Raw genomic sequence first — 18914 nt, forward strand, 5'->3', positions numbered from 1 at the left:
TACCGCTGGGTTGTAAGCTGCCCAAGCGAAATATGAGGTGCTGTTCCTGCAGTATGAATATTGATTTAGTTTAGTTTAGAGATACAGCGCGGAAACAGGCCCTTTGGCCCACTGAATCCGCACCGACCAACCATCCCTGCACATTAACACACACACACTAGGGACAATTTGCACTTTTATCAAGCAAATTAACCTACAAACTACTTTGGAATGTGGGAGGAAACCGTAGACCTTGGAGAAAACCCAGGCAGTCACGGGAGAACGTACAAGCAGCACCCATAGTCGGGATCGAACCCGGGTCTCCGGCGCTGCAAGGCAGCAACTCTACCGCTGCGCCACCGTGCCACCAGATAAATTTCTCTAACTTCAAGCTGCCTGCCTCAGATTAAAGATATTTTTACACATAAATTATGAATAAAGATAAGAAAATGTTTCAAACACAAGTAATATTTTCTCACATTCCTTCTCTCCCGAGATGCTGCCTGACCTGCTGAGTTATTCCAGCATTTTGTGAATAAATACCTTTGTTTTGTACCAGCATCTGGTTATTTTCTTACACTAGTAATATTTTCTTATTCCAGTAGCATTAATCTGCAATTATGAGATATTCAAAAAGTTAAAGAATTTATTATTTTCATTTAATCCTCAATGTGTTTGCTACTGGAATAAGAAAATATTACTAGCGTAAGAAAATTGTGTAAATAGTGTGTGAACAGCAGAACAAGAAAGCAAGGTATTGAGTTGACAGGATTCTAGATTAATTCCTTGGTGGAATAGTTAACAATTTATACACAGTTTACACAGCGCTGCAATTGCTTTTTTAAATCCCGAATGACCTTTGACAAATGCCATGATTCCTTGCGTTTATCGAGATACCAAACTCGTTTATTGGATTAGTTCTCTTTATGGAAAGGACATAACTCTGAAATTCTCACTGTGTCAGAAAAATACTGGCAACGTGAGCATAGCGAATCTTAAGGGAGTTGATAGGCATTGAGAGAGAGTTAAGTTGTGGCACTGCAGTGGCCATGGGGATTGGGGGCTGGCATGGACCCAATGGGCCAAATGGCTGTCTCCTGCGTCATAAGGTAAGGTGGGCCCATCTCGAGTTCACAATCTGCTTATTATTTTAAATTGTGGCGTTAATATATGAATAGTTAATGTCGTGAGGGAAAGTATGAAAATCAGTTGTTAATACTCACACTTTCTTCTATTCAGATGGCAACCAAAACCAGGGAGACTCTCCGAAGGTCCAGCGTAAATCACAGTGACCCCAAGGAACAGTGTGAGACAGGACATGTTGGACTGAAGTCCCCTGAGTGGTCCAGCTACCTCCATTCGGAGGCCTCATCTTGCTGGGTACATGACTGAAGGCTTTTCCCTTTTGTTATGTTTTATAAAACGTCAGACCCAGAGCACTGTGGGGAAAGGGAACATATTTTACCAAGTTGATTTGGAAACGGGACCGAGCTGGAGCCGGAGCCGGGCAGGCCGACCTGTCCATGAGCTCACCTGCTGACCAGGAGGATTTCAGCCATGGACGGAGTGAAATGGCGAAAGAGGATTCCAAAGCAAAAGGTCACTCAACAAGCACAGCATTTATTCAGCAAGAGGTGTTAGCGCAGACTTGGGGATGGGGGCGGAGATGTGGGAGGGGAGACTGAGGAGCAAGGAGACAAAGAGGAGTCCAAGGTCCAGAGAGAAAGGTGAGCTTTGTGGGCAGCAAGCACGATGATCGACGGGAGAGTTGAGGCCTGGATCCCAAAGGCACTGTGGATGGGGGGGGGGGGGGGGGGGGGGGGGGAGAGTGGGATCAAGGGACAGTGTAAAGCCCAAAGGTTTGATATGAGAAAGAATCTGGGACCCATGAGGAGTGATGTCTAAGAGAGAGAGAGAGAGAGAGAGAGAGTGGGAAAGGAAAGGAAAGGAAACGGGAGAGTGGGGATCGGGGGGTGGACAAGGGGAAAGATGGAGGGGTATGGAAATGGATGGTGGGTGACGAAATAGAGCGGGGAGGTGGGTGGGGAAATGAAGTTGGGCGGGTGACGAGGTGGATATGAGAGAAGGGGGCAGACATGAGGGGGAAGAGCTGGGCAAGGTGAGGGAGGGACAAGCGAGGGAGGGTTGAGGGACAGAAGCAGACTAGGGATGAGTGAGGGATAGAGAGGGGGCCGCAGGAAGAAAGGGGGGCACGGGGAGAGGTTGTGTGCTGCAGGGAGAGAGGTGGCTGGTGAATGAGGCGTGGGTGCCAGGAGAGTGAAAGAGTGTTGTGGTGCAGCCAGGGTAAAGCAGGGGCTGATGAAGGAGAGGATTGGGGGTGTGCAGGCAAGATTTGGGCCAAGTGGACGGCGTGGCCCAAGGAGGTTTGCTGGGCAAGGCTGAGAGTTAAATTGGGACTTAAAGACAAATGACTGTTTATTACATGTTTTATTTAATCCAATACCCAGTGAGCCTTATGTACAGACAGCATTGAAACCTTGAAATGAGATTTGGGGAAGTTGGGGTTTTGTGATTGCTTTCGGGGCCGTGGGCAAGAGTCGATGCCTTAACCTCGTGGGCACAGGATGTGGCCGTGGATGAACACATGGTGCTAACGTTTCAACCCACCCTCCCGTCGGTGGGAATGCCCCAAGAACAGAACTTGATTATTGGTATGTGATTAGCAATATTGCGGATCAGGCAGAATGTTGATTGGTAGCTGGGTGTCAGGGAGTGGGAAGAACTGTGCTTGCCACTTTGTGATGGGCTATTGTCAGCCCAGAATCAACTTCCGATGTAGTTCAATCTTTCTTTTCTTTCAAACTGGGATGCATCTTTTGCTGATGAGACAGACTGTGTCACATACACTGTGTCTAACTGCTGGTTATGTGGCTGTTGTTTTCTTTTAGCAACACCAGCCTGCTTTTTTTGGGTATTGAAGGTTCCTGTACTTTATAATTGCGGCATACATTTCAAATGTTTGGGTTTCTTGATGTAATCTGACGAGGGTTTTCATTAATCTGTACCCAAACAGTTGCATTCCTTGGAGAAAGTTGTGGCGTTTGCTTAGATTGTACAGTGTGGTGATTAACAGGTGCACACCTTTAAAAGAGGTGAAATATTAAACTACATTCCTACCAGCTTTAAGTATCTGGCGTCCTTGCCTGAAGTTGGGGGTCTAATTTTGGGTCTTTGCACAAAATGATTGAGGTTTGGCCCAGTTTTTGAAACTGCCCCAAGCTGGTATAGTTCTGTGTCTTTGCTCACATTGGGCAGATCATTGACAAAAAGTACTATCCATTCATTAACAGACAAGGAAGCGTGAGTGTGTCCTTGTGCTCCAAGTCTCCTTTGCAATGTGCGTACAAGAATGAAAAAACAACCAGCAATAATGGACAGTGATTCCCTGTTTGAATATCCTGGGAGCTCTCTCCGTGGAAGGTCACCACGGTGGTCCATGCTGGAAGGGAGAATATAGAAGATGCCACCCAGAAAAACATGTGTGACATTATTGCCCTCTGCATCTCCACCCCCTCGGATTCATCCTTGCTGCTTTACAGCTCTTTTTTTGTAAGGCGCAAGAGAATGAATGTGATTGGGGCTGGTGGTGAATGGAATAGTTCTTCCAAGGTGTCTTCTGCAGACAGCGCTGGCCGCATTGTGGCGGGACCATGAGGTTTATGAGACATTAATACACTCGCAGTCAGAAACAGGAGGTGGAATGGGCAGTGCCCTTTATCACTGTCTATTGAAGAAGATAAGGCTGAATAAACCATTGTCTTTTCCAAACCACTTCAACTAATGATAAGAGAACTTGCAGACTGGGGTTGTCTTTTCCCCACCATCGCTTTACACATACACTGGGTAGTGCAGAAAGATGTCACACTTTCATACAGGGTTTATAGCCATGGTATGACAACTCATATACATATGACGTAGACAAAGACGTACAGGTATGTAGGTTAATTGGCTGGATAAATGTAAATGTAAAAATTGTCCCGAGTGGGTGTAGGATAGTGTTAATGTACGGGGATCACTGGGCGGCACGGACTTGGAGGGCCGAAAAGGCCTGTTTCCGGCTGTATATATATATGATATGATACACCAATACTATCCCAGCCACTGTGTAGCACGCAATCCATGCGTAACAACCCACAGCCCCCCATGTTTGTAGCTTGATGGTCTCGACGTATTTTTCTCTGGACCTTTCCCCTTTCTGATATTTGCTATATTTTAGTTTGTGTAGAAATACAGTGTGGAAACAGGCCCTTTGGCCCACCGAGTCCGTGCTGACCAGCGATCCCCGCACACTAGCACTACCCTACACACACTAGGGACAATTTATAATTTTACCAAGCCAATTAACCTACAAACCTGTTCGTCTTTGGAGTGTGGGAGGAAACCAGAGGTCCCGGAGAAAGCCCACGCAGGTCACAGAGAGAACGTACAAACTCCATACAGACAACACCCGTAGTTAGGATCGAGCGCAGGTCTCTGGCTCTGTGAGGCAGCGACTCTACCGCTGTGCCACCCTTAAGCCTGGAGTTATCAGTTGCCTTTGGTCTGAAGAGTGCGAGGCAGAGAGATGTTAATTAGTTATAACGGCCTTCCTCACAACAAATCACCTGGAAACGCATTTAGATTCCTAACTTTGGAAGAGAAGGTAACCCAAGCAGGTGAAGAAATGTCAGCAAACCTGTCCCATGAATAGCTGTACAGCCAGGCATTAACCTTGCATAACCCACATTGCAAGCCTTCAATCCCACAACTACAGCACTGAACTTGTGACACCAACGGCTGTACAAACCTGAGGCATCTTGCAGACGCGATGCATATTTTTTTGGGGCTAAGCAGCAGCTTGCATTTTCATGCAGTGGAACCAGTTCAATCAAGCACTAAGCGATCTTGAGTGTACGCATTGCTATATTTACGATTGATCTTTGACTGTGTCACCCCAGCCATTTGCTTATGTAATGAGATAGTCCTGTGATAGCCAGCTGCTGGCTGCAGACTATCCATATTTGTATACATCCTCTGCCTGTTGATGTGGACAAGTGGGACCAAAAACACTGGTACTACTCAGCAGGTTCCAAGCGACCTCTGCCACCTCACTGGATTCAACCGGTTCTCTTCTGATGTAACACAAGTTAAAAACACCAGGCTATGCTGTTCAGAAATAATTCTTCTCAAGTCATGAGACTCCAGGTCTCCAGACAAACACTACCTCCACTCAAAGCTAAGGGGCCACAACTAGGGTCTCCAACTGTCCCGTATTAGCCGGGACATACTGTATTTTGGGCTAAATTAGTTTGTCCCGTACGGGACCGCCCTTGTCCCGTATTAGTAGGGTTGCCAACTTCCTCACTCCCAAATAAGGGACAACGGGTGACGTCACCGTCCCCGCGCCCGTGACTTAGATTTTTTTTTTTAGATTTAGATACAGCGCAGAAACAGGCCCTTCGGCCCACCGGGTCCGCGCCACCCAGCAATCCCCGCACACTGACACCATCCTACACACACTAGGGACAATTTTTACATTTGCCCAGCCAATTAACCTACATATCTGTACGTCTTTGGAGTGACCTCACCCAGCCAGCGGCCACGTGCTCCCGCTCTACCAATGGCATCTGGTCACCGTCGTCCCTTTGGTGGTAATGGAAGTTTCATTGAAATCGATTATATTTTTAAAGTTATTCACATTTTAAAGTTTAAATCTATCTCCGAGGGAGGGAGGAGGGAGGGGAAGAGGATTGAGGGGGGTGGAGTGGGGGGAAGGAAGGGGGAAGAGGGTGCTGCACCCAATCAGGAGAGGTTTGGGCTAAACGGGTCCACTTGGTCTAGTACAACAATAAAATACTCGACAGACTGCAGGAACTGACCGGCATTGAGACAGTGCCAGTACTCATTGAGTAACGAGTGGAGAGAATAACCTCACCATCTGATCAGACAGCTCCATGAGACTGAAACCACCCAAGGTATCTCTATTATAAGAAAATAATTGCAGATGCTGGTACAAATCGATTTATTCACAAAAAGCTGGAGTAACTCAGCAGGTCAGGCAGCATCTCGGGAGAGAAGGAATGGGTGATGTTTCGGGTCGAGACCCTCAGTCTGAAACGTCACCCATTCCTTCTCTCCCGAGATGCTGCCTGACCTGCTGAGTTACTCCAGCTTTTTGTGAATAAATCAAGGTATCTCTATTGTTGGGATCAACAATTATCCCTTCAAATTAAATCACTGCATTTGCCAATCACTGTTTGCATGCCTGACCTCAGTGATTCTTAACAGAGACTAAGAACCCAGTTACCGATCAGCCAAAACATTATGTATGACACGATGATCCAAAACATTATGACCACCTGCCTAATATACAGTTGGTCCTCCGTGTGCAGCCCCATACGCAGCAAGGTGCGATGCAGTGTATTGTGACACATTGCTCAGGTCTTTACTCCTGCCCATTTCTCCTGCATCCAATACATCAACTTCGACTACTCCACGACTGAAGAAGGGTCTCGACCCGAAACGTCACCCATTCCTTCTCTCCCGAGATGCTGCCTGACCTGCTGAGTTACTCCAGCATTTTGTGAATAAATCGATTTGTACCAGCATCTGCAGTTATTTTCTTGTACATCAACTTCAAGAACTGACTGTTCACTTGCTGCCCCTTGACAGGTGCCACTGTAACAAGATAATCGATGTTATTCACTTCGCCTGTCAGTGGTCATAATGTTTTGGCTGATCGGTGTATGTTACACTGTGGCCAGCAGACCACGAGGTCTGTCCCCAAAGTATGGTGAGACATTCAGTCATTAAATAAGCGAGACGTTTACAAATCTGTTTCTTTTATTTCAGTCTTTCCCCAAAGGTAGGAAGGCGAGGCCAGTGGCCCGTGAGCTTTAAGACCAATCAGCTGTGGCACCGCCCCATTCTGGAGCCTGGGTGGTTGGAGCTGCAGACCAGTCTTCAGCAGCAGGCTGTGCACTCCAGTCCTCTGTTGAGAGAAAGGCATTAGCAAATCTATCCATCATGGTACAGTCTAGTGGTAGCTTTTATTCCCAGCACCCATCATTCATTTACGCTCCTTTGCGCACTACACTTCAGTATAGGCGATTTCAACGGAGTGGTTCATCTTGCTCCTCTAGTATCTTTGTTGTAAACTGAATGTGAATAGAATGGCCTGCCTACAACGAAGGTTTACTGAAAACAGATCATAGCCGAGGGAGTGGTGTCTGTTCTTGCCGATGATGGTTAATAGGCAAACGGACACAAAGTGCTGGATTAATTCTGTGGGTCAGGATCCCTGGAGAACATGGGGAGGAGACATCAGTACTCTGTGGCGCTTTAGACAAACGGGAGGGGTGTCATTGGCCGCCCAGGGGTGTATCGTCACTTATCACAAGACCGTTGCAAGTTTCCAAATGCATCCACACACACACACACACACTCTCTCTTCTAGCCCAAGCCAATCGTTCCACGCACACTGCTCAGCCTAGAACTCACTTGTAGCTGTCTCAGGGGTGAATGTTGCAGGCTTGGCGTAGGGATTGGCTGCTGCCTCCAGCGTCTCGGCCAGATTTTTACCGGATGCAGCAGCAGCAGCAAACTGCTGGATGGGCACGGAGGGGACCTGCACGCCCTCAGACCAGTCTGTAACTTCCGGCTGAACAAACTCGGCCACAGGAGCAGTCCACTCTCCTTGGTATTCCTCCTTACCAGCGGCCTTCTCCGCGGCAGCCTGTTCCTCCTTCTCAATCTGTGACAGACAGCGGGGGAAGAAAATAACTCCTGGATTATTTACTCAAATCAAACTGAGTCTATTCCAAAATTTATGGATGATCAAAGGTAGACACACAATGCTGGAGTAACTCAGCGGGTCAGGCAGCATCTCGGGAGAGAAGAATGGGTGACATTTTGGGTCGAGACCCTTCTTCAGACTGATGTCAGGGGAGGGGGCGGGACAAAGATAGGATGTAGTCGGAGACAGGAAGACTAGTGGGAGAACTGGGAAGGGGGAGGGGATAGAGAGGGAAAGCAGGGACTACCTGAAGTTAGAGAATTCAATGTTCATGCCGCTGGGGTGTAAACTACCTAAGCGAAATATGAGGTGCTGTTCCTCCAATTTGCACTGGGAGTCACTCTGACAATGGAGGAGGCCCAGGACAGAAAGGTCACATTGGGAATGGGAGGGGGAATGGAAGTGCTGGGCCACCGGGAGATCAGGTATGGATGATCAGATGCCCACGAATCCAAATGTACACTTACATGGTTTAGTTTTGATTTCAAAAGGAGGCAAAAGCCAAACGGAAGGATTGAGGAACAACAAAAATGAGAATGCTCCGAGAAATCCAACTGCTTTCCTCATTATTCTTCAAGTCTTGGCCATCACCAGCAAGGAGAGGATATATAGCTCATCTCTAACTGCCCGTGAAAGGGACATTGTGATCTGCTACTTGAACTGCTCCCAAAATGCTATTGGAGAGGGAGCTCGAGGATCCACTCAACAACTGAAGAGGAACAGGGATATATAGGCGTCAGGTGGTGCCATTTCCATGTAACTGCTCTCCTTGTCTTTCTTGGTGGTGGAGGTCATGGGAGATGCTGTCGGGGCAGCCTAGCCAAGTAACTGCAAGGCATTTTGTGGACAGAACATTACAACAGTAGTGGACGCAATGAACATTCAGGGCGATGGGCAGGGTGCTGGGTATCATAGATGAGTAAAGAGGAAACATCACAACACCATAAATGGCCAGAAACAACTTAATTTGTGGGGATTTCTCACTGATCAAAAATGAATCTCCTTGTTGACAAAAGATGAGCAGGTGTTCCCACGTGGCTGATGTGCTGTGATGTTCTGTGCTTGTGTTGCTGAATTCGGTAGGTCTGACATAAACTCTACACCGCTGGCAAGTCTGGATGAGGTAGCAATCCTTGCCATTTATTTGAACGCCCAAAAGCAGAAAGTAGAGCTAACTACGTCAGACTCACCTCGTCGGGATCTCTGTAGAAGTACAGATCAGGCATCACTTCCCATGGATGCTCGCGGCTAATGGTGCCACGCATCCGCAGCACCTCGCGGGCAAGCATCCACCACATCAACCCAATGGAGTGCGCACCCTGGCGAACAAGACACCTGTTACAAGATGGTTCCTCACTGCCACCGTTCTCTCTCGCACAGTTCCATCAAAACAACCAACCGAGCTACATAGGTTTAATTCGTGCACAGTAAATAACAAAAAGTCACGCAGAGAATAAATGGGCTTTTGCACTGTGGTTACAACCTAAACCATATCAGCTTACCTTCACTGTCACGCTGCACAAGGGCAGAACAACTCCAGGGATCATTACTCTGCACCCACTCACTAGCGGCAAGTGGTGTTGAGAGGTTAGTGATGGTTATTAAGAGGCTGTGTCATTTTTCTTGATCAGGGAGCTGTCTCTCACAGCCAATCTCCTTACTCTAGTAACCACCCACCTGGACCAAGGTGGAGGTTACAATACACCTGGAAATCTACATTATATGGACCTGGGTCACATCAAGACCTTGACATCAGAACATCCCAACGTGCTTTACAGCCACAAACAGTCCCCATTTTCATGTATAATACCCCGATCTTTGGGTAAATTAAATTCTGTAAATTATTATCTGCAATCATTTAAAAGAGTATAATTTAAAAGGACTCATTTAAAATATTCCATACCACTATTGACAAGGTCTTTATTCTATCATTCCTAAGCAGCTCAAGGTATCTCATCCAATTGCCTAATGTGAACCCACACACTATAAAGACGAAGGTAGACACAAAAAGCTGGGGTAACTCAGCGGGTCAGGCAGCATCTCGGGAGAGAAGGAATGGGTGACGTTTCGGGTCTTCTTCAGACTGAAGGGTCTCGACCCGATAAGTCACCCATTCCTTCTCTCCCGAGATAACCCGCTGAGTTACTCCAGCTTTTTGTGTCTCCCTTCGATTTTACCAGCTTCTGTAGTTTTTTTCCTGTACTATAAAGACGACACTGGAGATGTAGCAGGCATTACTACAAAGCTTCACTGAGTGAGCCATTAAGACTCGAGCAATGTTAAAGGTACCTGCTTGATCATGTAGCACATTTCCTACACCCAGAGTTCATTGGCCACATTGGCCTCAGCTCCAGGTTCTAACAATGTGCAAACCTGCCCCAAAACCAGAGTCAACCCAAACTGCTACCGTCTCCCTAATACCAGGTCCCGAGGCTACGAAACTATCCGGTGACAATGCATCACAACTTCCCGAACGTCCACATGCAGAACACCTGCCAGTTCCTCAGATCAGAATTCCATGAACGCTGCGTTCAATTATATTGTTTTTCCGAAGCATGTAGTACGTTCATGCTCAAAAGATTAGTGCTGCCAATGGCCAATAAATTAACTGTGGTACAAATGCTAATATTGCATTTGAAAATGGACGCTACATTGACACAGAACACATCCACCTTCCTCACCAGTGCTTGTCTGAGAGGATTTCTCTTATATTTTTAATCTAGATGGGACTGCTGAAACATCTCTCCTGATCTGGGTATTCAAAAGCGAGAGGGGGAGTGATTATAATCATGGCCAGCACTAGTCAGAGCCAGCATTGCCAGAAGGATAAGATCATAAGTGATGGTAGAATTAGGCCATTCGGCCCATCAAGTCTACTCCGCCATTCAATCATGGCGGATCTATCTCTCCATCCTAACCCAATTCTCCTGCCATCTTCAAATAACCCCTGACACCCGTATTAATCAAGAAAAATGGGGATTCATTGCGTTATCCCAAAGGAGCAAGTTCCCAACAATGTAAAAACTGCAAAGGCGAAGTGATTGCAATGAGAGACTGTACCTTGTTGTTGCATGGAATAGCGATATCCACATAGCGGAGGGGCGAGTCGGTGTTGCACATGGCGATAGTGGGGATGTTGACATAGGATGCTTCGGTCAAGGGCTGGTGGTCCTGGCGAGGATCCGTCACAACCAACAAGCGGGGCTCCCTGAAAGCAGCCTGGATCTGATTGGTAAATGTACCTGGGGTGAACCGTCCAGCAATCGGGGTGGCACCAGTGCCAGCAGCAAACTTCAGGACAGCGCGCTGAGGGCAGAACGCCAGTCGTTAAACAAATGCATAACATCTCTGTGTGGGAAGGAACTGCAGATGCTTGTTTAAATCAACGGTAGACAGAAAATGCTGGAGTAACTCAGCGGGACAGGCAGCGTCTCTGGAGAGAAGGAATGGGTCATATCACCCATTTCTTCTCTCCAGAGATGCTGCCTGTCCCCTGAGTTACACCAGCACTTTCTGTCTATGTATAACATCTCTTCTCTACACTGCTGAGCCCTCATTTACAATTATCCACAGTAAGGCACCTTCAGTACCATCATGATGATATTGCAAGAGCTGGCAATATATGTTCTCTGCACCTCTCAGTGCCAGAGACGGTTGTTCAATCCTGAACTTGAAGAGTTTGCACATTCTCACTGCGACCGAATGGGCTTCCTCTGGGTGCTCCCATTTCCTCCCACACCGGAAAGATGTGTAGGTTTGCGGATGAATATTGCCCCGAGAGTGTAGTGTGTGGATGAGAAAGTGGGATAACGTAGAACTAGTGTGAACGGGTGATTCAACATGGACTCAGTGGGCAGAAAGGTCTGTTTTCATGGTGTTTGTCTAAACTAAACGCAATATCCCTATCTTTAAATCTCCATCAGCTTCAATCATGCAATTCCCGCTCAGTAGGAATCTCCATTTAATCAGCTGCGACTGTTAGCCTTCAAATATTTTCATACTTCACACAGAATAATATCGATGATAAACACAAAATGCTTGAGTAACTCAGCGGGACAGGCAGCCTCTCTGGAGAGGAGTGGGCGACGTTTCGGGTTGGGACCCTTCTTTAGACACTGATACTGATGTATCATCACCATCTAAATGTGGATCAGGTACAAAAACATAAATTGTGGCGAGGACTACTATCAAACCCCACTCAGCGGGCCACACAGACCCTCGTGGTGTCAGCGAAATCCTGCCAGATTATTGTAGCACATTTCCGACACTTGAGAGTCCACTGGCCAAACAATGGCATTACTTCCCAAGTTTTAATAATGTGCAGTTTTGGACATCGCGGATACAAAATCAGCTGACAGAACACACAGAAAACAGAGCACGGCACATCCACACACCTGGCCAAATGGTCTGGAAGAGATGACACAAACATCAGCTGGATTCTCAATGGAGACAATGGCGCGGGCAGCTAAAAGCAGCTTCTCCCAGGTTTTCCTCAGATTAATGATGTAGATACCTGTTCAAAACGTAACAAATCGGAAACCAATTCGTGACAAGGTACAAATCCACCCAAAGTGGGCATCCGACAGCATGATTCTCTGGGTAGTTTTCTCTCCCCCTCTAGCTAACTATAACCAGCCAGCGTTCTGTTGACATTCTGGGCAATAGTTCACTGTCCCTCCTTCCACTCCAGCACCAGGTCCCAAAGCTCCATTGCCACTCATCTCACATGTGCCTGTTTTCCCCGACTGAACTTTGGAAAGGTTCTTTATCAAAAACCCAGCATTGATGCATGGCAGCTTACGATCTATGAATAGAATGCTAGAAGTACTCAGCAAATCAGACATCATGTTTGATTTGAGGATTTCCAACATTTCTGCCCTTAGTTCAGATATCCAGTATCTGTATTATTTTGTCTTTGGAAAGTATGAACATGGTGTGCGATACCCGCCCACCAACTCCATGAACTACACCGTCCATGAAGGCTGCACAGGGTTATGATGTTCTCAATGTTCTGGAATACACTCCCTGAGGGGCAGGCGGGTGCAGATACTCGAGTAACTCTCCATACGGAGATGATGTATTTGCTCATGATGTATGAGAAGCTCAGCAAAGCTCTGGGAATGCAGACACAACGGGCCAAGATGCTAGGAAATCCTTGAAACAGGATTTATGATAATCTGGCAGTCTCAAAACCAATTGGAAATACAGTACACCTTTTAACACAAAACACTCCAAACTATTACCAGATAAAATCCAAAAAGCCACACAAAAAGGTACATTTTAGGAGGGACTGGAGAATTCAATGAAAGTTTGTCCATCTCCCACAAGGAGTGCTAAAGGTGGACATTAGCCAACAGAGCAGTGTGATGGGAATACAAAGCACTCAGGATGATAAGGCATTTTACGAATGGAAATTTGTCTTGTGGATTACACCGTGGAATTCTGGTGGTCAAACAACTTTGCACAGGTGTTGGAAAATTACTGAGATTGAGTCATGAAATGATCCATTCGTCTGAACATTGCATTTCAGAGTGCGCAGTTTTGGGGATAAGATGCAGTTAAAGAATTATTCAACAATGTGAATCGTCTTATCCATATTCCAGTCACACCACGATGGTTTAAAGCTAAATATACCATCTCTTTACAACTCAACTTGTCAGCAGAACCTCTATAGGCAACATCAAGTGCCCTACTTCACTTTTAGAGTCTCTGTGGCAGGAAGTACCATCAAACCCCACTCATCAAGTCAGGGACTCTTGTGGTGTTAGCGAAATACCTGCCTTTGTTGCTGTAGCACATCTCCGACACTCAAGAGTTCACTGGCCAGCAACTGACCGTAGCACTGAGTTTTAAGAATGTGCAGGAGGGGTTAAAAAAAATAACATTGACAATTTTTACAGTTTGAACATTAAAGAGATACGCTTTTAGGATACTTAGGAACACTACAAAAATGAAACACGGACACCGTCTCAAAACATAACTGGGTTACAGTACTAGCTATGTGAAAATGAGAAATCCATTTTCCTAAATGCTGCTTGGGAAATTCTGCTGCTTTCTTTTACGTACTATCAGCATTGAGCAAATTGACAACGATTTAGCATAACCTTGCCAAGGTTCAGCTCCCTCTTTTGACTGATAAGTCTGATGCCTACCATCACTCTTTCTTTTGTAGACGTATTGCTCCATCTGGAAGTCCAGGTTGGTACTACCCAGGTGAGTAGAGGCGGCAAGGAATTTGAGGACATCCTCCTCCTTCATCTGGAGTACATCAAGACCTCCGGACATTGTGTATGTTGCCCTTTAAAAGTGACGACGGGTAACCTGAGGGACGAGAGGCCAATGCGTGAAATAAAGAACAGGAACCCGAAACGCACAACACTCGGGAGTGCCGAGCAGAAATAGAGATCAGAAAACTGTTGTGGAGGAAAGATGGATTAATAGATGTGGTACCGTAGAGTTTTTACAAACCATACCACCAGGTGAGGTAGATTATTCTGTGACCATTAAAATTAGCTGAAATGCCTTTTCTGTTAAAATGAACAGGATGTCATGTGGTTGACATATTCTTTTTAGAGCAGATACCTCGCAGGTTGAAAACCCAGGCTACAGAAGTGTACCGTAACCCGGGTCTCCAAAGAAGCCACCTAGTTCAGCTAGTAAAGCTGCTGCCTCGCAATGCTAGCAACCAGGATTCAATGCCGATCTCAGGTGGAGTTTGTGCCTTCTCCCCGTGGCGTGTTTCCTCCTTTTTAGAGCAAATTCCTTGTAGGTTGAAAACCCAGGCTACAGAATTGTACCGTAACCCAGGTCTCCAAATAAACCACCTAGTTCAGCCGCTGCCACGCAATGCTAGAAACCAGGATTCAATCCCAATCCCAGGTGGAGTTTGTGCCTTCTCCCCGTGACGTGTTTCCTCCCACATCCCAAGGACATCTGGATTGGAAGATTAATTGACCGCTGCAAATTGTGCAGGTAGAATCAGGAGATTTGACATGGGCATGGCATAATCTGTTAGTGAAAATAAGACACAAAGTGCTGGGGTAACTCAGTGGGTTAGGCAGCATCTCTGGAAAGCATGGATAGGGAGTGTTTTGGGTCAGGACCCTTCTTTATACCCATTTCTAAATCATTATCTGTAGTTCCTTATGTCGGCACAATCTACTAGTAACTGTCACATTGGTCTTACCCGAGGTTGTCCTTTTATTCTAGCCATCCCGCTCCAACTTAGGACAGCTGTTTTTATTTATGGCTACCCCTCTTGTCATTTTAGCTTATCTAACAGGACCCATCACTCAGAACTAACCAGCTAGTTATGACACCAATCCTGTAGCATTCCTAGCTCATTGCCAGCAAGGTTTAATGAATGGGCGGCCCTCTGCTCGATGCTGAAGGGGGCGATTTGTGGACGGGCGACAATTGCCAGAGCCAAGACAGGCACAAAATGTTGGAGTAACTCAGCAGGACAGGCAGCATCCCTGGAGAGAAGGAATGGTTGTCATTTTGGGGTTGAGACTCTTCTTCAGACTCAGTTGCCAGTTTAGTTTATTATTACCTGCACATGTACCAAGGTGCAGTAAAAAGCTCTTGTTGCGTGTTAACCAGTCAGCAGAAAGACAGCCTGAAGAAGGGACTCATAGAAACTAGGTGCAGGAGGCCATTTGGCCCTTCGAGCCAGCACCGCCATTCATTGTGATCATGGCTGATCATCCATAATCAGTAACCTGTGCCTGCCTTCTCCCCATGTCCCTTGGTTCCACTAGCCCCTAGAGCTGTATCTAACTCTATTTTAAATTCATCCAGTAAATTTGCCTCCACTGCCTTCTATGGAAGAGAATTCCACAAATTCACAACTCTCTGGGTGAAAAAGTTTCTTCTCACCCCAGTTTTAAATGGCCTCCCCTTTATTCTTAGACCGTGTGTCCCCCTGGTTCTGGACTCCCCCAACATTGGAAAAAATTTCCTGCATCCAGCTTGTCCAGTCCTTTTATGATTTTATTATACGTCTCTATTAGATCCCCTCTCATCTTTCCAAACTCCAGTGAATACCCGAAACGTCACCCATTCCTCCTCCTCCTCTGCAGAGATGCTGCCCGACCCGCTGAGTTACTCCAGCACTCTGTGAAACGTTACCTATCCATGTTCTCCACAGATGCTGCCTGACCTGTGGAATTCTCTGCCTCAGAAGGCAGTGGAGGCAAATTCTCTGAATGCTTTCAAGAGAGAACTAGATAGAGCTAAGGATAGGGGGTATGGGGAGAAGGCAGGAACGGGGTACTGATTGAGAATGATCAGCCATGATCACATTGAATGGCGGTGCTGGCTCGAAGGGCCGAATGGCCTCCTCCTGCACCTATTGTCTGTTGACCAGCAGAGTTACTCCAGCATTTTGTGCTTCATCTTCAGCAGTAAAGACTATACACGATTACAATCGAGACTCCCCCAGCCCGACTCGGCTTCGTCGCCACCGCGACCCTGAACCCGGCCGGGGGGCGTGAAGGAGCGGCCTCCATTCCGGGAGCGGGCCCTCGCCAGGTTGGCGGTGACCGCCATCGCTGTCAACCCAGGCCTGCGGCCTACCCGCTCCGGTCCGCTCCGCCTCAGCTCGCACCCCGCCCTCCATTTACATCGCTAACGTTGGGAACAAACGGGAATTGTCTCAGGATTTGCCGGTCCCAATTGGGGTTTTCAAAACCGTCTTTCAAGGACAGCATGGACCGCGGGCCCGCGCCGCGCCGCGCCGGCACTCACTTGAACAACGCCGTGTGGAAGCCAGACGGCAAAGAGGCCGCGCGCAGGAAGTGACGCCTTTATATAGGCGACCCACCCCCGAGGGGGGCGTTCACGTCCGGGTCGTTGCCAGGGCAGCGCGGGCCCTGCGGCCCGGGGAGGAGGAGGCGGCGGCGGAGGGCGGCCCTGCCCCAGCACCATCACCATCACCATCACCACCCAACATCCAGCCCTCAGCACCCAGCAGCAGCCCCCAACATCAGCACCCAGCACTAACACCAGCATTCAGCACCAGCCCCAACACCAGCCCTCAGCACCCAGCCACGAGCACCAGCATTCAGCACTAACACTCAACACCAACATCAGCCCTCAGCATCACCACAACCCAACATCCAGCCCTCGGCACCAGCACCAACACCAGCCCTCAGCATCAACCCCAGCACCAGCACTCAGCACCAACACTCAACACCAACAGCAGCCCCAGCAACAGGAGCCAGCACCAGCACCAGCAACAGGACCCAGCACTCAGCACCAGCATTCAGCACCACCACAACCCACCATCCAGCCCTCAGCACCCAGCAGCAGCCCCCAACATCAGCAACCAGGACTAACACCAGCATTCAGAACCAGCCCTCAGCAGCCAGCCCCTAGCACCCAGCACCAGTACCAAGCACCAGCACTCAGCACCAACACCAGCCGCAGCCCTAGCAACAGGACCCAGTACCCAGCACCACTTCCAGTACCAGCACCCAGCAACAGGACCCAGCACCAATACCCAGCACTAGTACCAGCACCCAGCCCCCAGCAACAGGACCCAGCACCAGGACCCAGCACCAGTACCAAGCACCAGCACTCAGCACCAACACCAGCCGCAGCCCTAGCAACAGGACCCAGTACCCAGCACCACTTCCAGTACCAGCACCCAGCAACAGGACCCAGCACCAGGACCCAGCACCAGGACCCAGCACCAGTACCAGCACCAGTACCAGCACCAGTACCAGCACCCAGCCCCCAGCAACAGGACCCAGCACTCAGCTCCCTCTTCCACACTCACCACCACTCCGATGTCCCCCTACGTGTTCTTGTATCTTGTATCTTGTGGTTAGACACAAAATGCTGAAATAACTCACCGGATCAGGCAGCATCTCGGGAGAGAAGGAATGGGTGACGTTTGGGGTTGAGACCCTTCTTCAGACTTTATCCAGCATTTTGTGTCTACCTTCGATTTAAACCAGCATCTGCAGCTTTTTTTCCTACACATTGTATCTTGTGGTCATCACTTTCGAAGAGTCCACCAGCAACTATACTGGAAGAATCCTACACCCACTAGGGACAATTTTTTAACACTATCCTACATCCACTAAGGACAATTTTTAAAAAACATTTACCAAGCCAATTAACCTACAAACCCTGTACGTCTTTGGAGAGAGTGGGAGGAAACCGAAGATCCCAGAGAAAACCCACGCGGTCATGGGGAGAACGTACAAACTCCGTACAGACAGCACCCGCAGTCGGGATCGAACCTGGGTCTCCGGCGCTGCATTCGCTGTAAGGCAGCAACTCTACCGCTGCACCACCATGACCGCAGTGTTCAGTCACTTGTAAAAGAAAAAATGCAAAAGTCGCAATAAGGTACTTGCACCTTATTTATATTTTATCTACACTTTCTCTGCAGCTTTAACACAGTATTCTGCACAATTGTTATTTTCTATTTTGCACTCCCTGATGTACTAATAAGGTCATGTCATAAATAATAGGAGCAGAATTAGGCCATTTGGCTCATCAAGTCTACTCCGCCATTCAATTGTGGCTGATCTATCTCTCCCACCTAACCCCATTCTCCTGCCTTCAACCCCCATAACCCCTGACACCCGTACTAATCAAGAACGTCTCCCTTACTGATGAGTTACTCCAACATTTTGTGTCTTCGTAGTCAACAGAGTCAAGAGTGTTTTAATGTCATATGTTTTGAACAATCTTCTTTTGCATTTGAGGCAGCAGAAATTATGTAACGCCCTCCAGGCGCTGTAGCCAGTGCAATGTGCTGTTGTCGAGGGCCGTGAGGTCTACCCCTCCACCAGGGGGACGGAGGACAGTGCAGTCGAAAATGAAGTGCCGCGCTGTTTGCTGGTCTGCTCCACACACGCAGGCTGCTGATGAACGCAACCCCCAACGATGCATGTTGGCATTGTACCGGCCGACCCCTGTGCGGAGCCGGTTCAGGGCGACCCACTCTTTGCGGGGCATGTCCAAGCCGGGTGGGGCTGTGGTGTTTGGTGCGACAGTGAATTGAGGAGATCACGATGTCTGTTCCCAGCTGGTTCTCCATGCTCCTAGTATGTTGAAACCGGAGCCACAGAGGGTCGCTGCATGAATGGAGAAAGGGTGACGAGATGACTGGCGTTGAGGTCCC

General features: G+C 47.9%; 3 protein-coding genes and 3 non-coding genes across 8 annotated transcripts in view; 2 read left to right on the forward strand and 4 right to left on the reverse strand.

The window, feature by feature from the left end:
* The window catches only part of LOC144611441 (ubinuclein-2-like), a 47887-nt gene extending 45955 nt beyond the window's left edge, over positions 1 to 1932 (forward strand). For all 3 annotated transcript variants that reach the window (XM_078430533.1, XM_078430534.1, XM_078430535.1), the window contains one exon: positions 1219 to 1932. In XM_078430533.1, the coding sequence (XP_078286659.1) occupies positions 1219 to 1271 (53 nt within the window). In that variant the 3' untranslated portion in view covers positions 1272 to 1932. The remainder of the gene's footprint in view (positions 1 to 1218) is intronic.
* Positions 1933 to 6804: 4872 nt separating this feature from the next.
* Positions 6805 to 16663, reverse strand: rpsa (ribosomal protein SA). The gene is made up of 7 exons (XM_078430666.1): positions 16523 to 16663; positions 13927 to 14095; positions 12169 to 12287; positions 10835 to 11080; positions 8965 to 9093; positions 7480 to 7732; positions 6805 to 6970 (listed from the first exon to the last, which is right to left on the reverse strand). Exons 2-7 carry the CDS (start codon positions 14057 to 14059, stop codon positions 6876 to 6878), a joined length of 975 nt encoding a protein of 324 aa, XP_078286792.1. The 5' UTR covers positions 14060 to 14095; positions 16523 to 16663; the 3' UTR covers positions 6805 to 6875.
* LOC144611640 (small nucleolar RNA SNORA62/SNORA6 family) lies at positions 9995 to 10146 on the reverse strand. Its single transcript, XR_013549558.1, has one exon. It is a non-coding gene; the product is annotated as a small nucleolar RNA SNORA62/SNORA6 family (small nucleolar RNA).
* On the reverse strand, positions 11942 to 12099 carry LOC144611638 (small nucleolar RNA SNORA62/SNORA6 family). Its single transcript, XR_013549556.1, has one exon. It is a non-coding gene; the product is annotated as a small nucleolar RNA SNORA62/SNORA6 family (small nucleolar RNA).
* LOC144611637 (small nucleolar RNA SNORA62/SNORA6 family) lies at positions 13482 to 13638 on the reverse strand. Its single transcript, XR_013549555.1, has one exon. It is a non-coding gene; the product is annotated as a small nucleolar RNA SNORA62/SNORA6 family (small nucleolar RNA).
* Positions 16664 to 16734: 71 nt separating the features above from the next.
* LOC144611529 (tetraspanin-4-like) overlaps positions 16735 to 18914 on the forward strand; it is a 75198-nt gene continuing 73018 nt past the window's right edge. Inside the window, exon 1 of the mRNA XM_078430669.1 lies at positions 16735 to 18133. The gene's annotated coding sequence lies outside the window, so the exon portion shown is untranslated. The remainder of the gene's footprint in view (positions 18134 to 18914) is intronic.

Source organism: Rhinoraja longicauda, chromosome 40 (assembly GCF_053455715.1).
Source record: "Rhinoraja longicauda isolate Sanriku21f chromosome 40, sRhiLon1.1, whole genome shotgun sequence".
Taxonomy (NCBI): domain Eukaryota; kingdom Metazoa; phylum Chordata; class Chondrichthyes; order Rajiformes; family Arhynchobatidae; genus Rhinoraja; species Rhinoraja longicauda.

Excerpts from the sequence above, each read along its gene's own strand:
- rpsa (XM_078430666.1), bottom strand. The coding sequence starts at position 14,059 with ATGTCCGGAGGTCTTGATGTACTCCAGATGAAGGAGGAGGATGTCCTC. Across the intron at positions 9,094-10,834 it reads CTATTCCATGCAACAACAAG|GGTGCGCACTCCATTGGGTT; the intron begins GTACAGTCTCTC and ends CTTGTTCGCCAG. Across the intron at positions 7,733-8,964 it reads TCTACAGAGATCCCGACGAG|ATTGAGAAGGAGGAACAGGC; the intron begins GTGAGTCTGACG and ends TGTCTGTCACAG.